The sequence below is a fragment of the Telmatherina bonti genome (assembly GCF_933228915.1).
Source record: "Telmatherina bonti genome assembly, chromosome: 10".
Lineage (NCBI taxonomy): Eukaryota > Metazoa > Chordata > Actinopteri > Atheriniformes > Telmatherinidae > Telmatherina > Telmatherina bonti.
Genome location: NC_136628.1, coordinates 3,201,378 through 3,223,877, shown reverse-complemented (window position 1 = coordinate 3,223,877; position 22,500 = coordinate 3,201,378). Strand labels below are relative to the sequence as shown.

At 49.4% G+C, this 22,500-nt stretch overlaps 1 protein-coding gene across 1 annotated transcript in view; it reads left to right on the top strand.

Annotated features, from left to right (window-relative positions):
* Positions 1–22,500, top strand: part of galnt10 (UDP-N-acetyl-alpha-D-galactosamine:polypeptide N-acetylgalactosaminyltransferase 10 (GalNAc-T10)) — a gene marked incomplete at its 3' end in the record, with an annotated part of 160,219 nt that overhangs the window by 54,434 nt on the left and 83,285 nt on the right. The window contains exon 4 of the mRNA XM_079247100.1: positions 11,393–11,559. Coding sequence (XP_079103226.1) covers positions 11,393–11,559 — 167 coding nt within the window. The remainder of the gene's footprint in view (positions 1–11,392; positions 11,560–22,500) is intronic.

Sequence of the window (22,500 nt, the reverse complement as noted above, 5' to 3'; positions counted from 1 at the left end):
TCCAGACCGCACCGCACCGTTTCCAGACCGCACCGCACCGTTTCCAGACCGGACCGTTTCCAGACCGCACCGTTTCCAGACCGCACCGTTTCCAGACCGGACCGTTTCCAGACCGCACCGTTTCCAGACCGGACCGTTTCCAGACCGGACCGTTTCCAGACCGGACCGTTTCCAGACCGGACCGTTTCCAGACCGCACCGCACCGTTTCCAGACCGGACCGTTTCCAGACCGGACCGTTTCCAGACCGGACCGTTTCCAGACCGCACCGCACCGTTTCCAGACCGGACCGTTTCCAGACCGGACCGTTTCCAGACCGGACCGTTTCCAGACCGCACCGCACCGTTTCCAGACCGGACCGTTTCCAGACCGGACCGTTTCCAGACCGCACCGTTTCCAGACCGCACCGTTTCCAGACCGCACCGTTTCCAGACCGGACCGTTTCCAGACCGCACCGTTTCCAGACCGCACCGTTTCCCGACCGGACCGTTTCCCGACCGCACCGTTTCCAGACCGGACCGTTTCCAGACCGGACCGTTTCCAGACCGCACCGTTTCCCGACCGGACCGTTTCCAGACCGGACCGTTTCCAGACCGGACCGTTTCCAGACCGCACCGCACCGTTTCCAGACCGCACCGCACCGTTTCCAGACCGCACCGCACCGTTTCCAGACCGCACCGCACCGTTTCCAGACCGGACCGTTTCCAGACCGCACCGTTTCCAGACCGGACCGTTTCCAGACCGCACCGTTTCCAGACCGGACCGTTTCCAGACCGGACCGTTTCCAGACCGGACCGTTTCCAGACCGCACCGTTTCCAGACCGGACCGTTTCCAGACCGCACCGTTTCCAGACCGCACCGTTTCCAGACCGGACCGTTTCCAGACCGGACCGTTTCCAGACCGGACCGTTTCCCGACCGCACCGTTTCCAGACCGCACCGTTTCCAGACCGCACCGTTTCCAGACCGGACCGTTTCCAGACCGGACCGTTTCCCGACCGCACCGTTTCCAGACCGGACCGTTTCCAGACCGGACCGTTTCCAGACCGGACCGTTTCTCCCGACCGCACCGTTTCCAGACCGGACCGTTTCCAGACCGCACCGTTTCCAGACCGGACCGTTTCCAGACCGGACCGTTTCCAGACCGCACCGCACCGTTTCCAGACCGCACCGTTTCCAGACCGGACCGTTTCCAGACCGGACCGTTTCCAGACCGCACCGTTTCCAGACCGCACCGTTTCCAGACCGGACCGTTTCCAGACCGCACCGTTTCCAGACCGCACCGTTTCCCGACCGGACCGTTTCCAGACCGGACCGTTTCCCGACCGGACCGTTTCCCGACCGCACCGTTTCCAGACCGGACCGTTTCCAGACCGGACCGTTTCCCGACCGCACCGTTTCCAGACCGGACCGTTTCCAGACCGCACCGCACCGTTTCCAGACCGCACCGTTTCCAGACCGCACCGTTTCCAGAGATGGTACGATCGGTTTGTGATGTGAAGGCAGAATGCTGCAGGCAGCAGATATAGTCCACCATCCTGCTTCCAGGTGTCTTCTCCATCCTGAGTGCAGAACCAGCAGCAGGAAAGTATCTAAACTTTATGTATAAGCACATTTCCAACCAGTAACGCTGCTCCCAAAGTGCTGAACAACATAAAAGAACACAGAAAACAGTGATACATCCTGGACTTAACGAAGACTCTCTGTTGGCCTCTCTGAGTTGAGCGCTTGTGCAAAGAGGTATGTTTTAAGCAAAGACTTGAACTGTGAACAGAAGTCGTAGCTCGTATCTACAAAGGGAGGTTGTTCCAAAGTTCTGGTCCTGTCTCCTCGTGTCTTTAATCTGGACCTGGGACAATGCAACCAGAGCTGACCTCAGAGATCTGCCTTGGCGGTGCAGGTTGGAAGGTGGCAGGCTGTGCAGAGATTTAAGAACAAACACCTAAAGTTTAAAATGAATTCTAAAAGCAACAGGAAGCCAGTGGAGGCAGGACATTACAGGAGGGATGGGATCCTGCCGTCTTGTCCCAGTCAGAGATCTGCAGTCTGTGGACAGAAGATTGGTCGAGGCCATGAGAGTCTCAGTAGTCCAGGCGTGACGAAGCGGCGCTCCAGAGTCCTGTCTGCAGGACGGCGTAATGTAGCGGATATGAAGGTAATGATTTAATGGTAGTAGCTGTAATCCCTGAGCGTGTTTGGAAATTCACTAAACTAGAGGTTCACAGAATACATCTTATGCAGTTGATCTCATTAAATGAAACACTGATGGAGGCAAGATCCAAATATTTCTCTCAGCTGATAGCATCTAACAAGACAAACCCAAAAGCGCTTTTTGACACCATGAATTCCACTGGGTCCCCAATCCCTCCAGTTATGTCCCCAACCCTTCCAGTTATGTCCCCAACCCTTCCAGTTATGTCCCCAAACCCTCCAGTTATGTTCCCAACCCCTCCAGCTATGTCCCCAACCCCACCAGTTATATCCCCAACCCCACCAGTTATATCCCCAACCCCACCAGTTATATCCCCAACCCCTCCAGTTATATCCCCAACCCCACCAGTTATATCCCCAACCCCACCAGTTATATCCCCAACCCCACCAGTTATGTCCCCAACCCCACCAGTTATATCCCCAACCCCACCAGTTATATCCCCAACCCCTCCAGTTATATCCCCAACCCCTCCAGTTATGTCCCCAACCCCACCAGTTATATCCCCAACCCCTCCAGCTATGTCCCCAACCCCACCAGTTATATCCCCAACCCCACCAGTTATATCCCCAACCCCACCAGTTATGTCCCCAACCCCACCAGTTATGTCCCCAACCCCACCAGTTATATCCCCAACCCCTCCAGTTATGTCCCCAAACCCTCCAGCTATGTCCCCAACCCCACCAGTTATATCCCCAACCCCACCAGTTATGTCCCCAACCCCTCCAGCTATGTCCACAAACCCTCCAGCTATGTCCCCAACCCCACCAGTTATGTCCCCAACCCCACCAGTTATGTCCCCAACCCCTCCAGCTATGTCCCCAACCCCTCCAGTTATGTCCCCAACCCCCCCGATTATGTCCCCAACCCCACCAGTTATGTCCCCAACCCTTCCAGTTATGTCCCCAATCCTTCCAGTTATGTCCCCAACCCCTCCTGTTATGTCCCCAACCCCTCCAGTTATGTCCCCAAACCTTCCAGTTATGTCCCCAACCCCTCCAGTTATGTCCCCAACTCCTCCAGTTATGTCCCCAAACCTTCCAGTCATGTCCCCAACCCCTCCAGCTTTGTCCCCAAACCTTCCAGTTATGTCCCCAACCCCTCCAGTTATGTCCCCAACCCCACCAGTTATGTCCCCAACCCTTCCAGTTATGTCCCCAACCCTTCCAGTTATGTCCCCAACCCCTCCAGCTATGTCCCCAACCCCACCAGTTATATCCCCAACCCCACCAGTTATATCCCCAACCCCACCAGTTATGTCCCCAACCCCTCCAGCTATGTTCCCAACCCCTCCAGTTATGTCCCCAACCCCCCCGATTATGTCCCCAACCCCACCAGTTATGTCCCCAACCCTTCCAGTTATGTCCCCAATCCTTCCAGTTATGTCCCCAACCCCTCCTGTTATGTCCCCAACCCCTCCTGTTATGTCCCCAACCCCCACCAATTATGTCCCCAACCCCTCCAGTTATGTCCCCAAACCTTCCAGTTATGTCCCCAACCCCTCCAGTTATGTCCCCAACTCCTCCAGGAATATCCCAAATTCTTCCAGTTATGTCCCCAACTCCTCCAGTTATGTCCCCAACCCCACCAGTTATATCCCCAACCCCACCAGTTATGTCCCCAAACCTTCCAGTTATGTCCCCAACCCCTCCAGTTATGTCCCCAAACCCTCCAGTTATGTCCCCAAACCTTCCAGTTATGTCCCCAAACCCTCCAGTTATGTCCCCAACCCCTCCAGTTATGTCCCCAAACCCTCCAGTTATGTCCCCAAACCCTCCATCTATGTCCCCAACCCCTCCAGTTATGTCCCCAAACCCTCCAGTTATGTCCCCAACCCCTCCAGTTATGTCCCTAACCCCTCCAGTTATGTCCCCAACCCCACCAGTTATGTCCCCAACTCTTCCAGTTATGTCCCCAAACCTTCCAGTTATTTCCCTAACCCCTCCAGTTATGTCCCCAACCCGTCCAGTTATGTCCCCAAACCTTACCAGTTATGTCCCCAACTCCTCCAGCTATGTCGCCAACCCCTCCAATTATGTCCCCAAGCCCTCCAGTTATGTCCCCAACCCTTCCAGTTATGTCCCCAACCCCTCCAGTTATGTCCCCAAACCTTCCAGTTTTGTCCCCAACCCCACCAGTTATATCCCCAACCCCACCAGTTATATCCCCAACCCCTCCAGTTATATCCCCAACCCCACCAGTTATATCCCCAACCCCACCAGTTATATCCCCAACCCCACCAGTTATATCCCCAACCCCACCAGTTATATCCCCAACCCCACCAGTTATGTCCCCAACCCCACCAGTTATATCCCCAACCCCACCAGTTATATCCCCAACCCCTCCAGTTATATCCCCAACCCCTCCAGTTATGTCCCCAACCCCACCAGTTATATCCCCAACCCCTCCAGCTATGTCCCCAACCCCACCAGTTATATCCCCAACCCCACCAGTTATATCCCCAACCCCACCAGTTATGTCCCCAACCCCACCAGTTATGTCCCCAACCCCTCCAGCTATGTCCCCAACCCCACCAGTTATATCCCCAACCCCACCAGTTATATCCCCAACCCCTCCAGTTATGTCCCCAAACCCTCCAGCTATGTCCCCAACCCCACCAGTTATATCCCCAACCCCACCAGTTATATCCCCAACCCCTCCAGCTATGTCCCCAACCCCACCAGTTATATCCCCAACCCCACCAGTTATATCCCCAACCCCACCAGTTATGTCCCCAACCCCTCCAGCTATGTCCACAAACCCTCCAGCTATGTCCCCAACCCCACCAGTTATGTCCCCAACCCCACCAGTTATGTCCCCAACCCCTCCAGCTATGTCCCCAACCCCTCCAGTTATGTCCCCAACCCCCCCGATTATGTCCCCAACCCCACCAGTTATGTCCCCAACCCTTCCAGTTATGTCCCCAATCCTTCCAGTTATGTCCCCAACCCCTCCTGTTATGTCCCCAACCCCTCCAGTTATGTCCCCAAACCTTCCAGTTATGTCCCCAACCCCTCCAGTTATGTCCCCAACTCCTCCAGTTATGTCCCCAAACCTTCCAGTCATGTCCCCAACCCCTCCAGCTTTGTCCCCAAACCTTCCAGTTATGTCCCCAACCCCTCCAGTTATGTCCCCAACCCCACCAGTTATGTCCCCAACCCTTCCAGTTATGTCCCCAACCCTTCCAGTTATGTCCCCAACCCCTCCAGCTATGTCCCCAACCCCACCAGTTATATCCCCAACCCCACCAGTTATATCCCCAACCCCACCAGTTATGTCCCCAACCCCTCCAGCTATGTTCCCAACCCCTCCAGTTATGTCCCCAACCCCCCCGATTATGTCCCCAACCCCACCAGTTATGTCCCCAACCCTTCCAGTTATGTCCCCAATCCTTCCAGTTATGTCCCCAACCCCTCCTGTTATGTCCCCAACCCCTCCTGTTATGTCCCCAACCCCCACCAATTATGTCCCCAACCCCTCCAGTTATGTCCCCAAACCTTCCAGTTATGTCCCCAACCCCTCCAGTTATGTCCCCAACTCCTCCAGGAATATCCCAAATTCTTCCAGTTATGTCCCCAACTCCTCCAGTTATGTCCCCAACCCCACCAGTTATATCCCCAACCCCACCAGTTATGTCCCCAAACCTTCCAGTTATGTCCCCAACCCCTCCAGTTATGTCCCCAAACCCTCCAGTTATGTCCCCAAACCCTCCAGTTATGTCCCCAAACCTTCCAGTTATGTCCCCAACCCCTCCAGTTATGTCCCCAAACCCTCCAGTTATGTCCCCAAACCTTCCAGTTATGTCCCCAACCCCTCCAGTTATGTCCCAAAACCCTCAAGTTATGTCCCCAAACCTTCCAGTTATGTCCCCAACCCCTCCAGTTATGTCCCCAACTCCTCCATCTATGTCCCCAACCCCTCCTGTTATGTCCCCAAACCCTCCAGTTATGTCCCCAAACCTTCCAGTTATGTCCCTAACCCCTCCAGTTATGTCCCCAACCCCACCAGTTATGTCCCCAACCCTTCCAGTTATGTCCCCAACCCTTCCAGTTATGTCCCCAACCCCACCAGTTATGTCCCAAACCCCACCAGTTATGTCCCCAACCCCTCCAGCTTTGTCCCCAAACCTTCCAGTTATGTCCCCAACCCCTCCAGTTATGTCCCCAACCCCACCAGCTTTGTCCCCAACCCTTCCAGTTATGTCCCCAACCCCTCCAGCTATGTCCCCAACCCCACCACTTATATCCCCAACCCCACCAGTTATATCCCCAACCCCACCAGTTATGTCCCCAACCCCTCCAGCTATGTTCCCAACCCCTCCAGTTATGTCCCCAACCCCCCCGATTATGTCCCCAACCCCACCAGTTATGTCCCCAACCCTTCCAGTTATGTCCCCAATCATTCCAGTTATGTCCCCAACCCCTCCTGTTATGTCCCCAACCCCCACCAATTATGTCCCCAACCCCTCCAGTTATGTCCCCAAACCTTCCAGTTATGTCCCCAACCCCTCCTGTTATGTCCCTAAGCCCTCCTGTTATGTCCCCAACCCCCACCAATTATGTCCCCAACCCCTCCAGGAATATCCCAAATTCTTCCAGTTATGTCCCCAACCCCTCCAGTTATGTCCCCAACCCCCCCGATTATGTCCCCAACCCCACCAGTTATGTCCCCAACCCTTCCAGTTATGTCCCCAATCATTCCAGTTATGTCCCCAACCCCTCCTGTTATGTCCCCAACCCCCACCAATTATGTCCCCAACCCCTCCAGTTATGTCCCCAAACCTTCCAGTTATGTCCCCAACCCCTCCTGTTATGTCCCTAAGCCCTCCTGTTATGTCCCCAACCCCCACCAATTATGTCCCCAACCCCTCCAGGAATATCCCAAATTCTTCCAGTTATATCCCCAACCCCACCAGTTATGTCCCCAACCCCTCCAGTTATGTCCCCAAACCTTCCAGTTATGTCCCCAACCCCTCCAGTTATGTCCCCAACTCCTCCAGTTATGTCCCCAAACCTTCCAGTCATGTCCCCAACCCCACCAGTTATGTCCCCAACCCCTCCAGTTATGTCCCCAACCCCCCCAATTATGTCCCCAACCCCACCAGTTATGTCCCCAACCCTTCCAGTTATGTCCCCAATCCTTCCAGTTATGTCCCCAACCCCTCCTGTTATGTCCCCAACCCCCACCAATTATGTCCCCAACCCCTCCAGGAATATCCCAAATTCTTCCAGTTATGTCCCCAACTCCTCCAGTTATGTCCCCAACCCCACCAGTTATGTCCCCAACCCCTCCAGTTATGTCCCCAACCCCCACCAGTTATGTCCCCAACCCCTCCATTAATGTCCCAAAATCTTCCAGTTATGTCCCCAGCCCTTCCAGTTATGTCCCCAACTCCTCCAGCTATGTCGCCAACCCCTCCAATTATGTCCCCAAGCCCTCCAGTTATGTCCCCAACCCTTCCAGTTATGTCCCCAACCCTTCCAGTTATGTCCCCAACCCCTCCAGTTATGTCCCCAACCCCTCCAGTTATTTCCCCAACCCCTCCAGCTATGTCCCCAACTCCTCCAGCTATGTCCCCAGCCCCTCCAGTTATGTCCCCAACTCCTCCAGCTATGTCCCCAACCCCTCCAGGTATGTCCCCATCCCCTCCAGCTTTGTCCCCAAACCTTCCAGTTATGTCCCCAACCCCTCCAGGTATGTCCCCAACTCCTCCAGTTATGTCCCCAAACCTTCCAGTTATGTCCCCAACTCCTCCAGCTATGTCCCCAACCCCTCCAGTTATGTCCCCAAACCCTCCAGTTATGTCCCCAAACCTTCCAGTTATGTCCCTAATTCCTCCAGTTATGTCCCCAACCCCTCCAGTTATGTCCCCAAACCTTCCAGTTATGTCCCCAACTCCTCCATCTATGTCCCCAACCCCTCCTGTTATGTCCCCAAACCCTCCAGTTATGTCCCCAAACCATCCAGTTATGTCCCCAACCCCTCCAGTTATGTCCCCAACCCCTCCAGTTATGTACCCAAACCCTCCAGTTATGTCCCCAAACCTTCCAGTTATGTCCCCAACCCCTCCAGTTATGTCCCCAACCCCTCCAGTTATGTCCCCAAACCTTCCAGTTATGTCCCCAACCCCTCCAGTTATGTCCCCAAACCCTCCAGTTATGTCCCCAAACCTTCCAGTTATGTCCCCAACCCCTCCAGTTATGTCCCAAAACCCTCAAGTTATGTCCCCAAACATTCCAGTTATGTCCCCAACCCCTCCAGTTATGTCCCCAACTCCTCCATCTATGTCCCCAACCCCTCCTGTTATGTCCCCAAACCCTCCAGTTATGTCCCCAAACCTTCCAGTTATGTCCCTAACCCCTCCAGTTATGTCCCCAACCCCACCAGTTATGTCCCCAACCCTTCCAGTTATGTCCCCAACCTTCCAGTTATGTCCCTAACCCCTCCAGTTTTGTCCCCAACCCCACCAGTTATGTCCCCAACCCCACCAGTTATGTCCCCAACCCCACCAGTTATGTCCCCAACCCCTCCAGCTTTGTCCCCAAACCTTCCAGTTATGTCCCCAACCCCTCCAGTTATGTCCCCAACCCCACCAGTTATGTCCCCAACCCTTCCAGTTATGTCCCCAACCCTTCCAGTTATGTCCCCAACCCCTCCAGCTGTGTCCCCAACTCCTCCAGCTATGTCCCCAACCTCTCCGGTTATGTCCCCAAGCCCTTCAGCTATGTCCCCAACCCCTCCTCCCCAACCCTTCCAGTCATGTCCCCAACCCTTCCAGTTATGTCCCCAACCCCTCCAGTTATGTCCACAACCCATCCAGTTATGTCCCCAACCCCTCCATTTATGCCCCCAACCCATCCAGTTATGTCCCCAACCCCTCCAGTTATGTCCCCACCCCTTCAAATATGTCCCCAACCCCTCCAGTTATGTCCACAACCCATCCAGTTATGTCCCCAACCCCTCCATTTATGCCCCCAACCCATCCAGTTATGTCCCCAACCCCTCCAGTTATGTCCCCCAACCCCTCCAGTTATGTCCCCAAGCCCTCCAGTTATGTCCCCAAGCCCTCCAGGTATGTCCCCACCCCCTCCAGTTATGTCCCCCAACCCCTCCAGTTATGTCCCCAAGCCCTCCAGTTATGTCCCCAAGCCCTCCAGGTATGTCCCCACCCCCTCCATGTATGTCCCCACCCCCTCAAATATGTCCCCAACCCCTCCAGTTATATCCCCGACCCCTCCAGCTGTCCCTGTGTCTTGGGATACCGACAGTAAGGAATTTTTGGACTTCTTTATGAATAAGATCAACGACATAAAAGGTCAAATCAGATTTAAGCACGCCATTGTGGAAACAAGACTCAAGAAAGCTAATTTGGACCAATCTGATTTGAAGAACTTTTGGCCGATTTCCAAACTGCCAGTCCTGCTAAAATGTTGGAAATGTTGGCAGCAAAGCAACTGACTTCATGTTTAGAATCACACAACATGTGTGACACCTTTCATTCAGGGTTTGGTAAATATCACTCGACAGAAACAGCATTACTGAAAGTGTCTAGTAACATCATGATGTCTGCTGATCCAGGAAGATGTACAGTATTGGTTCTGCTGGATCTGTCTTCGGCCTTTGACACCGTCAACCACCACATCTTAATTGAAAGGCTGCAGAACCTGATTGGGATGTCTGGTCCAGTTTTACAGTGGTTTACCTCATTCCTAGTGGGTAGAAGCTTTAGTGTTTCTGCCAACCACATACTCTCTAAGCCCGGTAGATTGTTGTGTGGTGTTCCTCAGGGCTCGTTGTTGGGACCACTTCTGTTCTTACTGTACATCCTTCCTCCTGGTCAGATTATCCAGCAGTGTAAGGATGTTTCCTATGACTTGTTTGCTGATGACCTCCAGCTGTACTGTTCATTTAAAGCTTCTGAAACTCACAAACTGACCGCTTTAGTTGCTTGTCTTTCTAAAGTAAAACAGTGGTTAAGCGATAACAGTCTCCAACGTAACTGATAAGACTGAGACACTTATTATTGCTCCAGACAGTAAAAACGCCAACATAAAGCAACATCTAGGCAACTTGAGCTCTTCAGCAGAGCCTAAGCTGAGAAACCTAGGGGTAATATTCAATGAAGCCATGTCATCAGACCATCATCAAGACCGGTTTGGTTTAAAAATAGCTTTTTATAACTACGCCATATTGCAAAGCTGAGACCAATGATGTCTAAGCAAGAGCTGGAAATGGTTATTCATACATTTGTGTCGTCGCGGTCAGACGACTGCAGCAGCCTGTTCACATGCCTTAACATGAAAGTCCTGGCTCGTCTTCAGACTGAGAGAAACTCAGCAGCGAGTACTCAGACTGGAACCAGCAGGAGGACCCACATCACAGCCGAGTTAAAGTCTCTTCACTGGCTTCCGGATGAACATCGTATCGTTTCCAAATCCTGGTACTTCCTTTCCCAGCCCTGCATGGACAGGGCCCTGGTTACACTGAGGACTTAGTGAAGCCCTACAGTCCGGCTCGAAGTCTGAGGTTGACCAGGAAACACCTGCTGATGGTCCCACGAACCCATTTTAAAACCCGGGGAGACCGTTCTATTAAAGCTGTCGCTCCCCGTCTCTGGAATGAGCTTCTCCAGGATCTGCACTCTCTGGACTCAGTAGATGCTTTTAAAAAGCTCTTAAAACATTTTGTTCAGGCATTTTAGCCCCAAATAGACTCGGTGAAGCTGTTTCGTATTTATACTGTTTTTATTTATATTTATTTTTTCCACACGCTGCAGGTTTTTCTGTTTTTATTGTTGTGAAGCCCTTTGTGACCTTGTGTCGATATAAATAAAGTTTATCTTATCTTATTTGTGCAGGCGAGGCTCTGTTTGTTTGGGTTGACGTTTCATCGGGGAGTGACGCCAAACTTCTCACTTTGTTTTGTACCTTTAGCATTTAATTTACTTGAAATTTTTGTAATTTTACCATTTTCTTTTAACTGTTGTTTTAATTATTTTATTTATTTGTTTTTATGATGGAAAAAATTTTGGTCAACTTGAAAAGTCGTATCGACGTGAACTGTCTGATTTTTCTGTTTAAATGTAAAATATTTCCCATGAGGAGAAAGATGTGCTGGTAGTTTCTCACGTCATGGTGTTTTCCTGTGTGTGTGTGTGTGTGTGTGTGTGTGTGTGTGTGTGTGAAGCTGCAAGCTGAAGCTGTACTCAGACAAGCTGCCCAACACCAGCATCATCATCCCGTTCCACAACGAGGGCTGGTCGTCTCTGCTGAGGACCGTCCACAGCGTGCTGAACCGCTCTCCTCCTCCGCTCATCGCCGAGGTCATCCTGGTCGACGACTTCAGCGACAAAGGTACACAACACACACACACACACCTGCAACACACACACACACACACCTGGAACACACACCTGCAACACACACACACACATGCAGCACACATAGACTACTGGACATGACGAGTTTGTTCCAGAGAAAAGGTTCCATTAATTAAGTCATCTCGGCATCATTTCCAGCATTATTCCCAGCATTATTCCCAGCATCATTCCCAGCATCATTCCCAGCATCATTCCCAGCATTATACCCAGCATTATACCCAGCATTATCCCCAGCATCATTCCCAGCATCATTCCCAGCATCATTCCCAGCATTATACCCAGCATTATCCCCAGCATCATTCCCAGCATCATTCCCAGCATCATTCCCAGCATTATCCCCAGCATCATTCCCAGCATCATTCCCAGCATTATACCCAGCATTATCCCCAGCATCATTCCCAGCATCATTCACAGCATCATTCCCAGCATCATTCCCAGCATCATTCCCAGCATCATTCCCAGCATTATACCCAGCATTATCCCCAGCATCATTCCCAGCATTATACCCAGCATTATCCCCAGCATCATTCCCAGCATCATTCCCAGCATTATACCCAGCATTATACCCAGCATTATCCCAGCATCATTCCCAGCATCATACCCAGCATTATCCCCAGCATCATTCCCAGCATCATTCCCAGCATCATTCCCAGCATTATACCCAGCATTATCCCCAGCATCATTCCCAGCATCATTCCCAGCATTATCCCCAGGATCATTCCCAGGATCATTCCCAGCATCAATCCCAGCATCATTCCCAGCACCAATCCCAGCATCATTCCCAGCATCATTCCCAGGATCATTCCCAGCATTATACCCAGCATAATTCCCAGCATTATTCCAAGCATCATTCCAAGCATCATTCCCAGCATCATTCCCAGCATTATACCCAGGATCATTCCCAGGATCATTCCCAGCATCAATCCCAGCATCATTCCCAGCATCATTCCCAGCATCATTCCCAGCATTATACCCAGCATTATCCCCAGCATCATTCCCAGCATCATTCCCAGCATTATACCCAGCATTATCCCCAGCATCATTCCCAGCATCATTCCCAGCATCAATCCCAGCATCATTCCCAGCATCAATCCCAGCATCATTCCCAGCATCATTCCCAGGATCATTCCCAGCATTATACCCAGCATTATTCTAAGCATCATTCCAAGCATCATTCCCACCATCATTCCCAGCATTATACCCAGGATCATTCCCAGGATCATTCCCAGCATCAATCCCAGCATCATTCCCAGCATCATTCCCAGCATTATACCCAGCATTATCCCCAGCATCATTCCCAGCATCATTCCCAGCATCATTCCCAGCATTATACCCAGCATTATCCCCAGCATTATCCCCAGCATCATTCCCAGCATCATTCCCAGCATCATTCCCAGCATCAATCCCAGCATCATTCCCAGCATCATTCCCAGCATCATTCCCAGCATTATACCCAGCATTATTCCAAGCATCATTCCAAGCATCATTCCCAGCATCATTCCCAGCATTATACCCAGGATCATTCCCAGGATCATTCCCAGCATCAATTCCAGCATCATTCCCAGCATCATTCCCAGGATCATTCCCAGCATTATACCCAGCATAATTCCCAGCATTATTCCAAGCATCATTCCCAGCATCATTCCCAGCATTATTCCAAGCATCATTCCCAGTATCATTCCCAGCATTATTCCAAGCATCATTCCCAGTATCATTCCCAGCATCATTCCCAGCATTATTCCAAGCATCATTCCCAGCATCATTCCCAGTATCATTCCCAGCATCATTCCCAGCATTATTCCAAGCATCATTCCCAGCATCATTCCCAGGATCATTCCCAGCATTATACCCAGCATAATTCCCAGTATCATTCCCAGCATTATTCCAAGCATTATTCCAAGCATCATTCCCAGTATCATTCCCAGCATCATTCCCAGTATCATTCCCAGCATTATTCCAAGCATCATTCTCAGTATCATTCCCAGCATCATTCCCAGCATTATTCCAAGCATCATTCCCAGCATCATTCCCAGTATCATTCCCAGTATCATTCCCAGCATTATTCCAAGCATCATTCCCAGCATCATTCCCAGTATCATTCCCAGCATCATTCCCAGCATCATTCCAAGCATCATTCCCAGTATCATTCCCAGCATCATTCCCAGCATTATTCCAAGCATCATTCCCAGCATCATTCCCAGTATCATTCCCAGCATCATTCCCAGCATCATTCCCAGCATCATTCCCATTCAGAACCAAAACCAGGAGGGAAAATCTGCTTTTAAGCCAGGACCAGGAACAAACATGCAGGACTGATCGGACGTGTTCTCCAGGTTCCTGAGGAACTTGACCACTTTCCTGGTCTCAGACCACTTGACTGTTTCAGACCACTTGACTGATCTCAGACCACATTCCTGGTCTCAGACCACATTCCTGGTCTCAGACCACTTGACTGGTCTCAGACCACTTGACTGGTCTCAGACCACTTGACTGTTTCAGACCACATTCCTGGTCTCAGACCACATTCCTGGTCTCAGACCACTTTCCTGGTCTCAGACCACATTCCTGGTCTCAGACCACATTACTGGTCTCAGACCACATTCCTGGTCTCATACCACTTTCCTGGTCTCAGACCACATTCCTGGTCTCAGACCACTTTCCTGGTCTCAGACCACATTCCTGGTCTCAGACCACTTGACTGGTCTCAGACCACTTTCCTGGTCTCAGACCACATTCCTGGTCTCAGACCACTTGACTGGTCTCAGACCACTTGACTGTTTCAGACCACTTGACTGTTTCAGACCACATTCCTGGTCTCAGACCACATTCCTGGTCTCATACCACATTACTGGTCTCAGACCACTTGACTGGTCTCAGACCACTTGACTGTTTCAGACCACTTTCCTGGTCTCAGACCACATTCCTGGTCTCAGACCACATTACTGGTCTCAGACCACTTGACTGGTCTCAGACCACTTGACTGTTTCAGACCACTTGACTGTTTCAGACCACTTGACTGATCTCAGACCACATTCCTGGTCTCAGACCACATTCCTGGTCTCAGACCACATTCCTGGTCTCAGACCACATTCCTGGTCTCAGACCACTTTCCTGGTCTCAGACCACATTACTGGTCTCATACCACATTACTGGTCTCATACCACTTTCCTGGTCTCAGACCACATTCCTGGTCTCAGACCACTTTCCTGGTCTCAGATTACTTTCCTGGTCTCATACCACTTTCCTGGTCTCATACCACCCTCCTGGTCTCAGACCACATTCCTGGTCTCAGACCACATTACTGGTCTCAGACCACTTTCCTGGTCTCAGATTACTTTCCTGGTCTCATACCACTTTCCTGGTCTCATACCACTTTCCTGGTCTCAGACCACATTCCTGGTCTCAGACCACATTACTGGTCTCAGACCACATTACTGGTCTCAGACCACTTGACTGTTTCAGACCACATTCCTGGTCTCAGACCACTTTCCTGGTCTCAGACCACTTTCCTGGTCTCAGACCACTTGACTGGTCTCAGACCACATTCCTGGTCTCAGACCACATTACTGGTCTCAGACCACATTACTGGTCTCAGATTACTTTCCTTGTCTCAGACCACATTCCTGGTCTCAGACCACATTACTGGTCTCAGACCACATTACTGGTCTCATACCACTTTCCTGGTCTCAGACCACATTACTGGTCTCATACCACTTTCCTGGTCTCAGATTACTTTCCTGGTCTCAGACCACTTTCCTGGTTTTAAACCACTTACCTGGTCTCAGATCACTTACCTGGTCTCAGACCACTTACCTGGTCTCAGACCACTTGACCGGTCTCAGACCACTTCCCTGGTCTCAGACCACTTTCCTGGTTTTAAACCACTTACCTGGTCTCAGATCACTTACCTGGTCTCAGACCACTTACCTGGTCTCAGACCACTTGACCGGTCTCAGACCACTTCCCTGGTCTCAGACCACTTCACCAGTCTCAGACCACTTCCCTGGTCTCAGACCACTTCACCAGTCTCAGACCACTTTCCTGGTCTCAGACCACATTACTGGTCTCATACCACTTTCCTGGTCTCAGACCACATTCCTGGTCTCAGACCACATTACTGGTCTCAGACCACATTACTGGTCTCATACCACTTTCCTGGTCTCAGACCACTTTCCTGGTCTCAGACCACATTCCTGGTCTCAGATTACTTTCCTGGTCTCAGACCACTTTCCTGGTCTCAGACCACATTCCTGGTCTCATACCACTTTCCTGGTCTCAGACCACATTCCTGGTCTCAGACCACATTACTGGTCTCAGACCACATTACTGGTCTCATACCACTTTCCTGGTCTCAGATTACTTTCCTTGTCTCAGACCACATTCCTGGTCTCAGACCACATTACTGGTCTCAGACCACATTACTGGTCTCATACCACTTTCCTGGTCTCAGACCACATTACTGGTCTCATACCACTTTCCTGGTCTCAGACCACATTACTGGTCTCATACCACTTTCCTGGTCTCAGATTACTTTCCTGGTCTCAGACCACTTTCCTGGTTTTAAACCACTTACCTGGTCTCAGATCACTTACCTGGTCTCAGACCACTTACCTGGTCTCAGACCACTTGACCGGTCTCAGACCACTTCCCTGGTCTCAGACCACTTCACCAGTCTCAGACCACTTCCCTGGTCTCAGACCACTTCCCTGGTCTCAGACCACTTTCCTGTTTTCAGACCACTTTCCTGGACTCAGGCCACTTTACCGGTCTCAGAGCACTTGACCAGTCTCAGACCACTTTCCTGGTCTCAGACCACTTGATTGGTCTCAGACCACTTGATTGGTGTCAGACCACGTTCCCGGTCTCAGACCACTTGACCGGTCTCGGACCATTTGACCGGGTCCTGGGTGGATCCACCACGGTTTGCTGTGACAGAGTGAAGCCTCTGAGCTGCATCCGACAGGAAGCCGTTGCCGCCGGAGATCGATCGTTCCCGATGGGATCAATTAGACGTCCGTCTGACACTCAGAGGAGTTTTAATAGACAGGAAATGACCGGAGTGGGAGAGATGAAGCATGGCGGTGTTTCCTTCAGCCGTTATAATTATTAGTTTTACGTTTCATGAAGACTGTGCTGCTTCTGAAGCTAAACGTTCAGCGAGGAGCGTCTGCTGGCATGAAGTGGGGACGACCTGCACTGGGAAGGAAACAAGAATCTCCTCCAAGACTTTTCCCAGTGGTGTGTGTGTGTGTGTGTGTGTGTGCTTGTAGGTGTGTACACACACACATTCCAGAAGAAGCTGACATGTGGAAGGACCTCCCTGATGTCTGACTCCAGAAGCATCTTCTGTGGCACCGTCTCGCCAACGTTTGTCCAGACCTCAGAGTTTCTTCTACATGTCTTGTGATGGTGGGAGAGTCGGACCTCATGCAGATTCTCCACGGGGATCAGGTCTGGATCCTGAGGTGGTCTCCTGTTCCCTGAACCTCTCTCTCACAGTCTGACCCCATGAAGCCAGTCATCGTCGTGTTGGAATGTGTCCGAGCCATCAGGGAAGAATTCATCTGACCTTCCATGATGGTACTGAATGTCGGCGTGACCGACTGCAGCAAGGATCAGATCATTTTTTTCTCAATGATCCAGATAAATGTTGTTTTTCTCGCCTTTAAACAAAGCCGTGCAAACGTTTGTGATTGTTGCACCCGCACTGGGCTCTGCCACGGACACGCCCACGCAGACACGCCCACACACATGACATGGATACGCCCACACACATGCCATGGACACGCCCACGCAGACACGCCCACACACATGCCATGGACACGCCCACACACATGCCATGGACACGCCCACGCAGACACGCCCACACACATGCCATGGACACGCCCACACACATGCCACGGATACGCCCACACACATGCCATGGACACGCCCACGCAGACACGCCCACACACATGCCATGGACACGCCCACACACATGCCACGGATACGCCCACACACATGCCATGGACACGCCCACGCAGACACGCCCACACACATGCCATGGACACGCCCACACATGCCTACGGACACGCCCACACACATGCCACGGATACGCCCACACACATGCCACGGACACGCCCACGCAGACACGCCCACACACATGCCATGGACACGCCCACACACATGCCACGGACACACCCAAACACATGCCATGGTCACGCTCACACATGCCTACGGACACGCCCACACACATGCCACGGATACGCCCACACACATGCCATGGACACGCCCACACACATGCCATGGACACGCCCACGCACATGCCATGGTCACGCCCACACATGCCTACGGACACGCCCACACACATGCCATGGACACGCCCACACACATGCCATGGACACGCCCACGCACATGCCATGGACACGCCCACACACATGCCATGGACACGCCCACACACATGCCATGGACACGCCCACACACATGCCATGGACACGCCCACACACATGCCATGGGCACGCCCACACACATGCCATGGACACGCCCAAACACATGCCATGGACACGCCCACACACATGCCACGGACACACCCAAACACATGCCATGGTCACGCTCACACATGCCTACGGACACGCCCACACACATGCCACGGATACGCCCACACACATGCCATGGACACGCCCACACACATGCCATGGACACGCCCACGCACATGCCATGGTCACGCCCACACATGCCTACGGACACGCGCACGCACATGCCATGGACACACCCACGCACATGCCACAGACACACCCACTCCACGGAGACGCCCACTCTCCAGCTACATGCCCATGCTGATCTCTCGCTCCCGTTACCTTTTCATCCTCCAGCTTTACAAACAGCAGCTCTCCGGTCGCTCCTTGTCGGACCCGCTAGCGGCTCTCGGCATGTTTCCCTCGCCCCTTCCTCGACTCCCTGAAGATTTGTCCTGGATTGCTTCCCTGGTTTTGGATCTCCTTCTGTCGCTGGATCCTCCTGGGCTTGACTTCCTGGTTCTGAACCGCCATCTGCTTGGCCAGATCCTCATGACTCTGTGAATAAACTTCTGATCCGTGCGGAGGACCATCAGTCAGGATGTTTTTCCACCACTTTCCTTGCTGGAAGCCGACGGCTCCCCACCGTCCTTCCAGTCCCCACCGTCCTTCCAGTCCCCGGCTTTAGTAGTTTCAGCGTATCCTTGGATGTTTTGCTTGATGTCCAGATTCGGACCTTTCTGGGACAGAACTTCTTGTTCTGCGACCCCAGACTGGATCTTCCTATCATCATGAGTTGGGGTTAAATAAGTCGCACGAACATCAGCAGTCATCCTACCTACTGGCTAATTTTAGTCCAGGTGGAGACTTTTTATTGGACAGACTGGAAAAACAATCTGAGATATTATTGTTCTTTGTTTATTCTGTCTTTGTGTGTTCAGTCTTCAGTCTTCAGTTCTTCAAGCGTCTGTCCTCCACATGACCTTCGACCGGCTGATTGCTGTCTGGATCTGGTTTGACGTTACGTTTCGACCAGACCAGACCAGACAGACGGGGCTTGTGTGTATTTGGTGTGTGTGTCTGATGCGTGCAGACATCTGGCTCAAGGTCAACCCGAAAGGTCTTCAGACAAAGTGTTGCGATCAGGAGTCGGACTGCTGGGAAGTGAGAGCTGACCAACATGAGAAGCAGCCGGAGGTCCCGTCTAACTGGGTCAGGACGCGCAGATGTTCTGAGAACCTGGACCTGCTAACCTGCCCAGCAACGGTAAATAATGAGCTTCAGCTGGGTGAGAGCAGGAGGAGGAGGAGGTGCTGGGAGGTCAACTCACTCTTCATTAGTCTGTAATTGAATTTCCTCAGCCCTGCAGGGAGGATGTTCGGCTCCCGCTCTCGCTGCAGGGGAGAGTTGGCTCGCTTCAACTTCACAACCTCCCACTTTCAAGGTTAGCTCTGCTAATGGACTCTCTTTTTGGTGGTTTCTCTGCTCGCCATCTGTCATCTGCATGTCTGACCACGTAGGCGATGCTGCTGAACAGAGGACAGCCCAGTACAAGCAGCACCGTGGGCTTCTGCAGGAGGCCGGCTGAAATATGCTGCTGGGTAGAAACGACCATGCTCCAAAGACCTGGAGGACCGCCATTTATAAAAGCCCTTCGGCCCCCAAAAGAGGGTTATGGTTATTTTTACACATGAACAGAACAGATTCTCTGAACAGGAAATTTTATTCTTCTAAAACTGGACTGGACTCTGCACCAGTATAGTGTGGATGGGAACATGTTGGTCCTGTTTTGGCTCCAGCTGCTAATGGGGACAGTCAGACCTCCTCAGCCCCACCAGACCTAACCCCTAAGCAGAACCATGTGGTTCTGGTCCACTGGAACCCTGGAACCTGGACTCGGCACCGTAACGATGAGGGAAAAATCCCACAGCTTTCAGAAGCGTTGCGTTGTTCTGCTCCAGGTGGACTTTCAGCTGAAAGAGCTCTTCAGCTCAGGTCTTCTGGGACTCACAAACCTGTTTCAGCACCTCTGCTGGTTCGTCTCAGGAGGCTTCACTGTGGGGTACCTATACATATACATTTACATATACATTTACATATACATATACATTTACGTTTATATTTACATATACATTTACATATGTATTTACATATACATTTACATGTACATATACATATACATTTACATGTACATATACATATACATTTACATATACATATATATTTACGTTTATATTTACATATACATTTACATATGTATTTACATATACATATACATTTACATGTACATATACATATACATTTACATATATATTTACATGTGCATATACATATACATTTACGTTTATATTTACATATACATGTACATATACATTTACATTTACATATGCATTTACATATACATTTACATATATATTTACATGTACATATACATTTACATATACATATGCATTTACATATACATATACATTTACATATACATTTACATGTACATATACATATACATTTACATGTACATATACATATACATTTACATATACATATATATTTACATATACATTTACATATGCATTTACATATACATATACATTTACATATATATTTACATGTGCATATACATATACATTTACGTTTATATTTACATATACATGTACATATACATTTACATTTACATATGCATTTACATATACATTTACATATATATTTACATGTACATATACATTTACATATACATATGCATTTACATATACATATACATTTACATATATATTTACATGTACATATACATATACATTTACGTTTATATTTACATATACATGTACATATACATTTACATTTACATATGCATTTACATATACATTTACATATATATTTACATGTACATATACATATACATTTACATATACATATATATTTACATATACATATATATATATATACATATACATATACATTAACATATACATATACATTTACGTTTATATTTACATATACATTTACATTTACATATGTATTTACATATACATATACATTTACATATGCATTTACATATACATATACATTTACATATACATATATATTTACATATACATTTACATATACATATATATTTACATATACATTTACATTTACATATACATATACATTTACATATACATGCATGTATAGTTAGTGGTATTTACGTAAAAACACAGGCACCATGCAAGTCTGTCATTTTCCAATAATGTACCATGAAACAAAAAAGGAGGAAAAGATCTGAAGAGTTTTGCCTGAAAGAGAGAGGAAAGGAGAAAATTTATTTAATTCGACCCGTTTCTACATCCAACTTGCAACAACTTCAGGGACTGATACAACAAAAAACCAAATCCACACTTCTGACAAGATCCATGATATGTAGAACAAATCAATATATTTATTTCTGAATTACTCAGGTATTAAATTCTAGTGGTGTAACCATAAGCATCATGATTATTCACTGTAACTGCATATTACCAACAATGGTTAAGGGAACAAACAATACCAGCAATGGTAATACTAGACAGTATACCAACATACTAATGGTGATAATTACCAAAATACCAACAATAGTACTGAAACTACAAGCACACAGTAACAGAAGCGAGACAGCAAACTGGTGCACCTTCAAGACCCTCTTTCCATATCTTGAGACCAGAGCAGATGTTAATACAACAGTTTAAATATGTGGATATTTTAGCATTAAGTTTTATACGCCGGTTGTTCCACCCCACATACAGCCACACATAAACTTTTCCAAGGAGTTCGAACTTTGGCTGGAGTAAAATGTCCAAATCCTCAAATTGTGACCGCTCTCTCCAGCTATAAAAAACTGTTGCACATTTGTTGGCAACACAAAGAATGATAGATGTTTATATTTTACAAGATCCAGAAACATTAGCAACTTAAACTGGAGAAACTGGAGTTAGGATGAAGTAAAAAACGCTCTTGTGAATGATTCGCACTGCTCGCTTCTGTAGGAGAACTTATGGTTTTGTTGTACTCTGTGTTTTCCCACACTTCAACACAGTGGGTAATGTACAGGAGAACCAAGGTGCTGTAAAAAGTACGTAGTGCATTCTCATCAACATATGATTTAATTTTATTAAAATGAAGAGGCTTTTAGAGATTTTTATTTTAATGTCTGATGTGGGGTTTCCATGATAATTAACTCCCAAGAGTTTATTCTTACTTACGTTTCAGTTTGAATCCCTTCAGTGGTGAGTGGTAATTCTGAATTTCATGTTTTTACAACCAAACATCATTATTTTGGTTTTACTTACACTACAAGATCATTTATTTATGTCCATCAGCACTTATTTAGTTCATTGTTCACAGTATTTATGAGCTCATTGTTGCTAATAAAGAATATATTTGTGTCATCTGCAAAGAGAAAAAGTGTAACT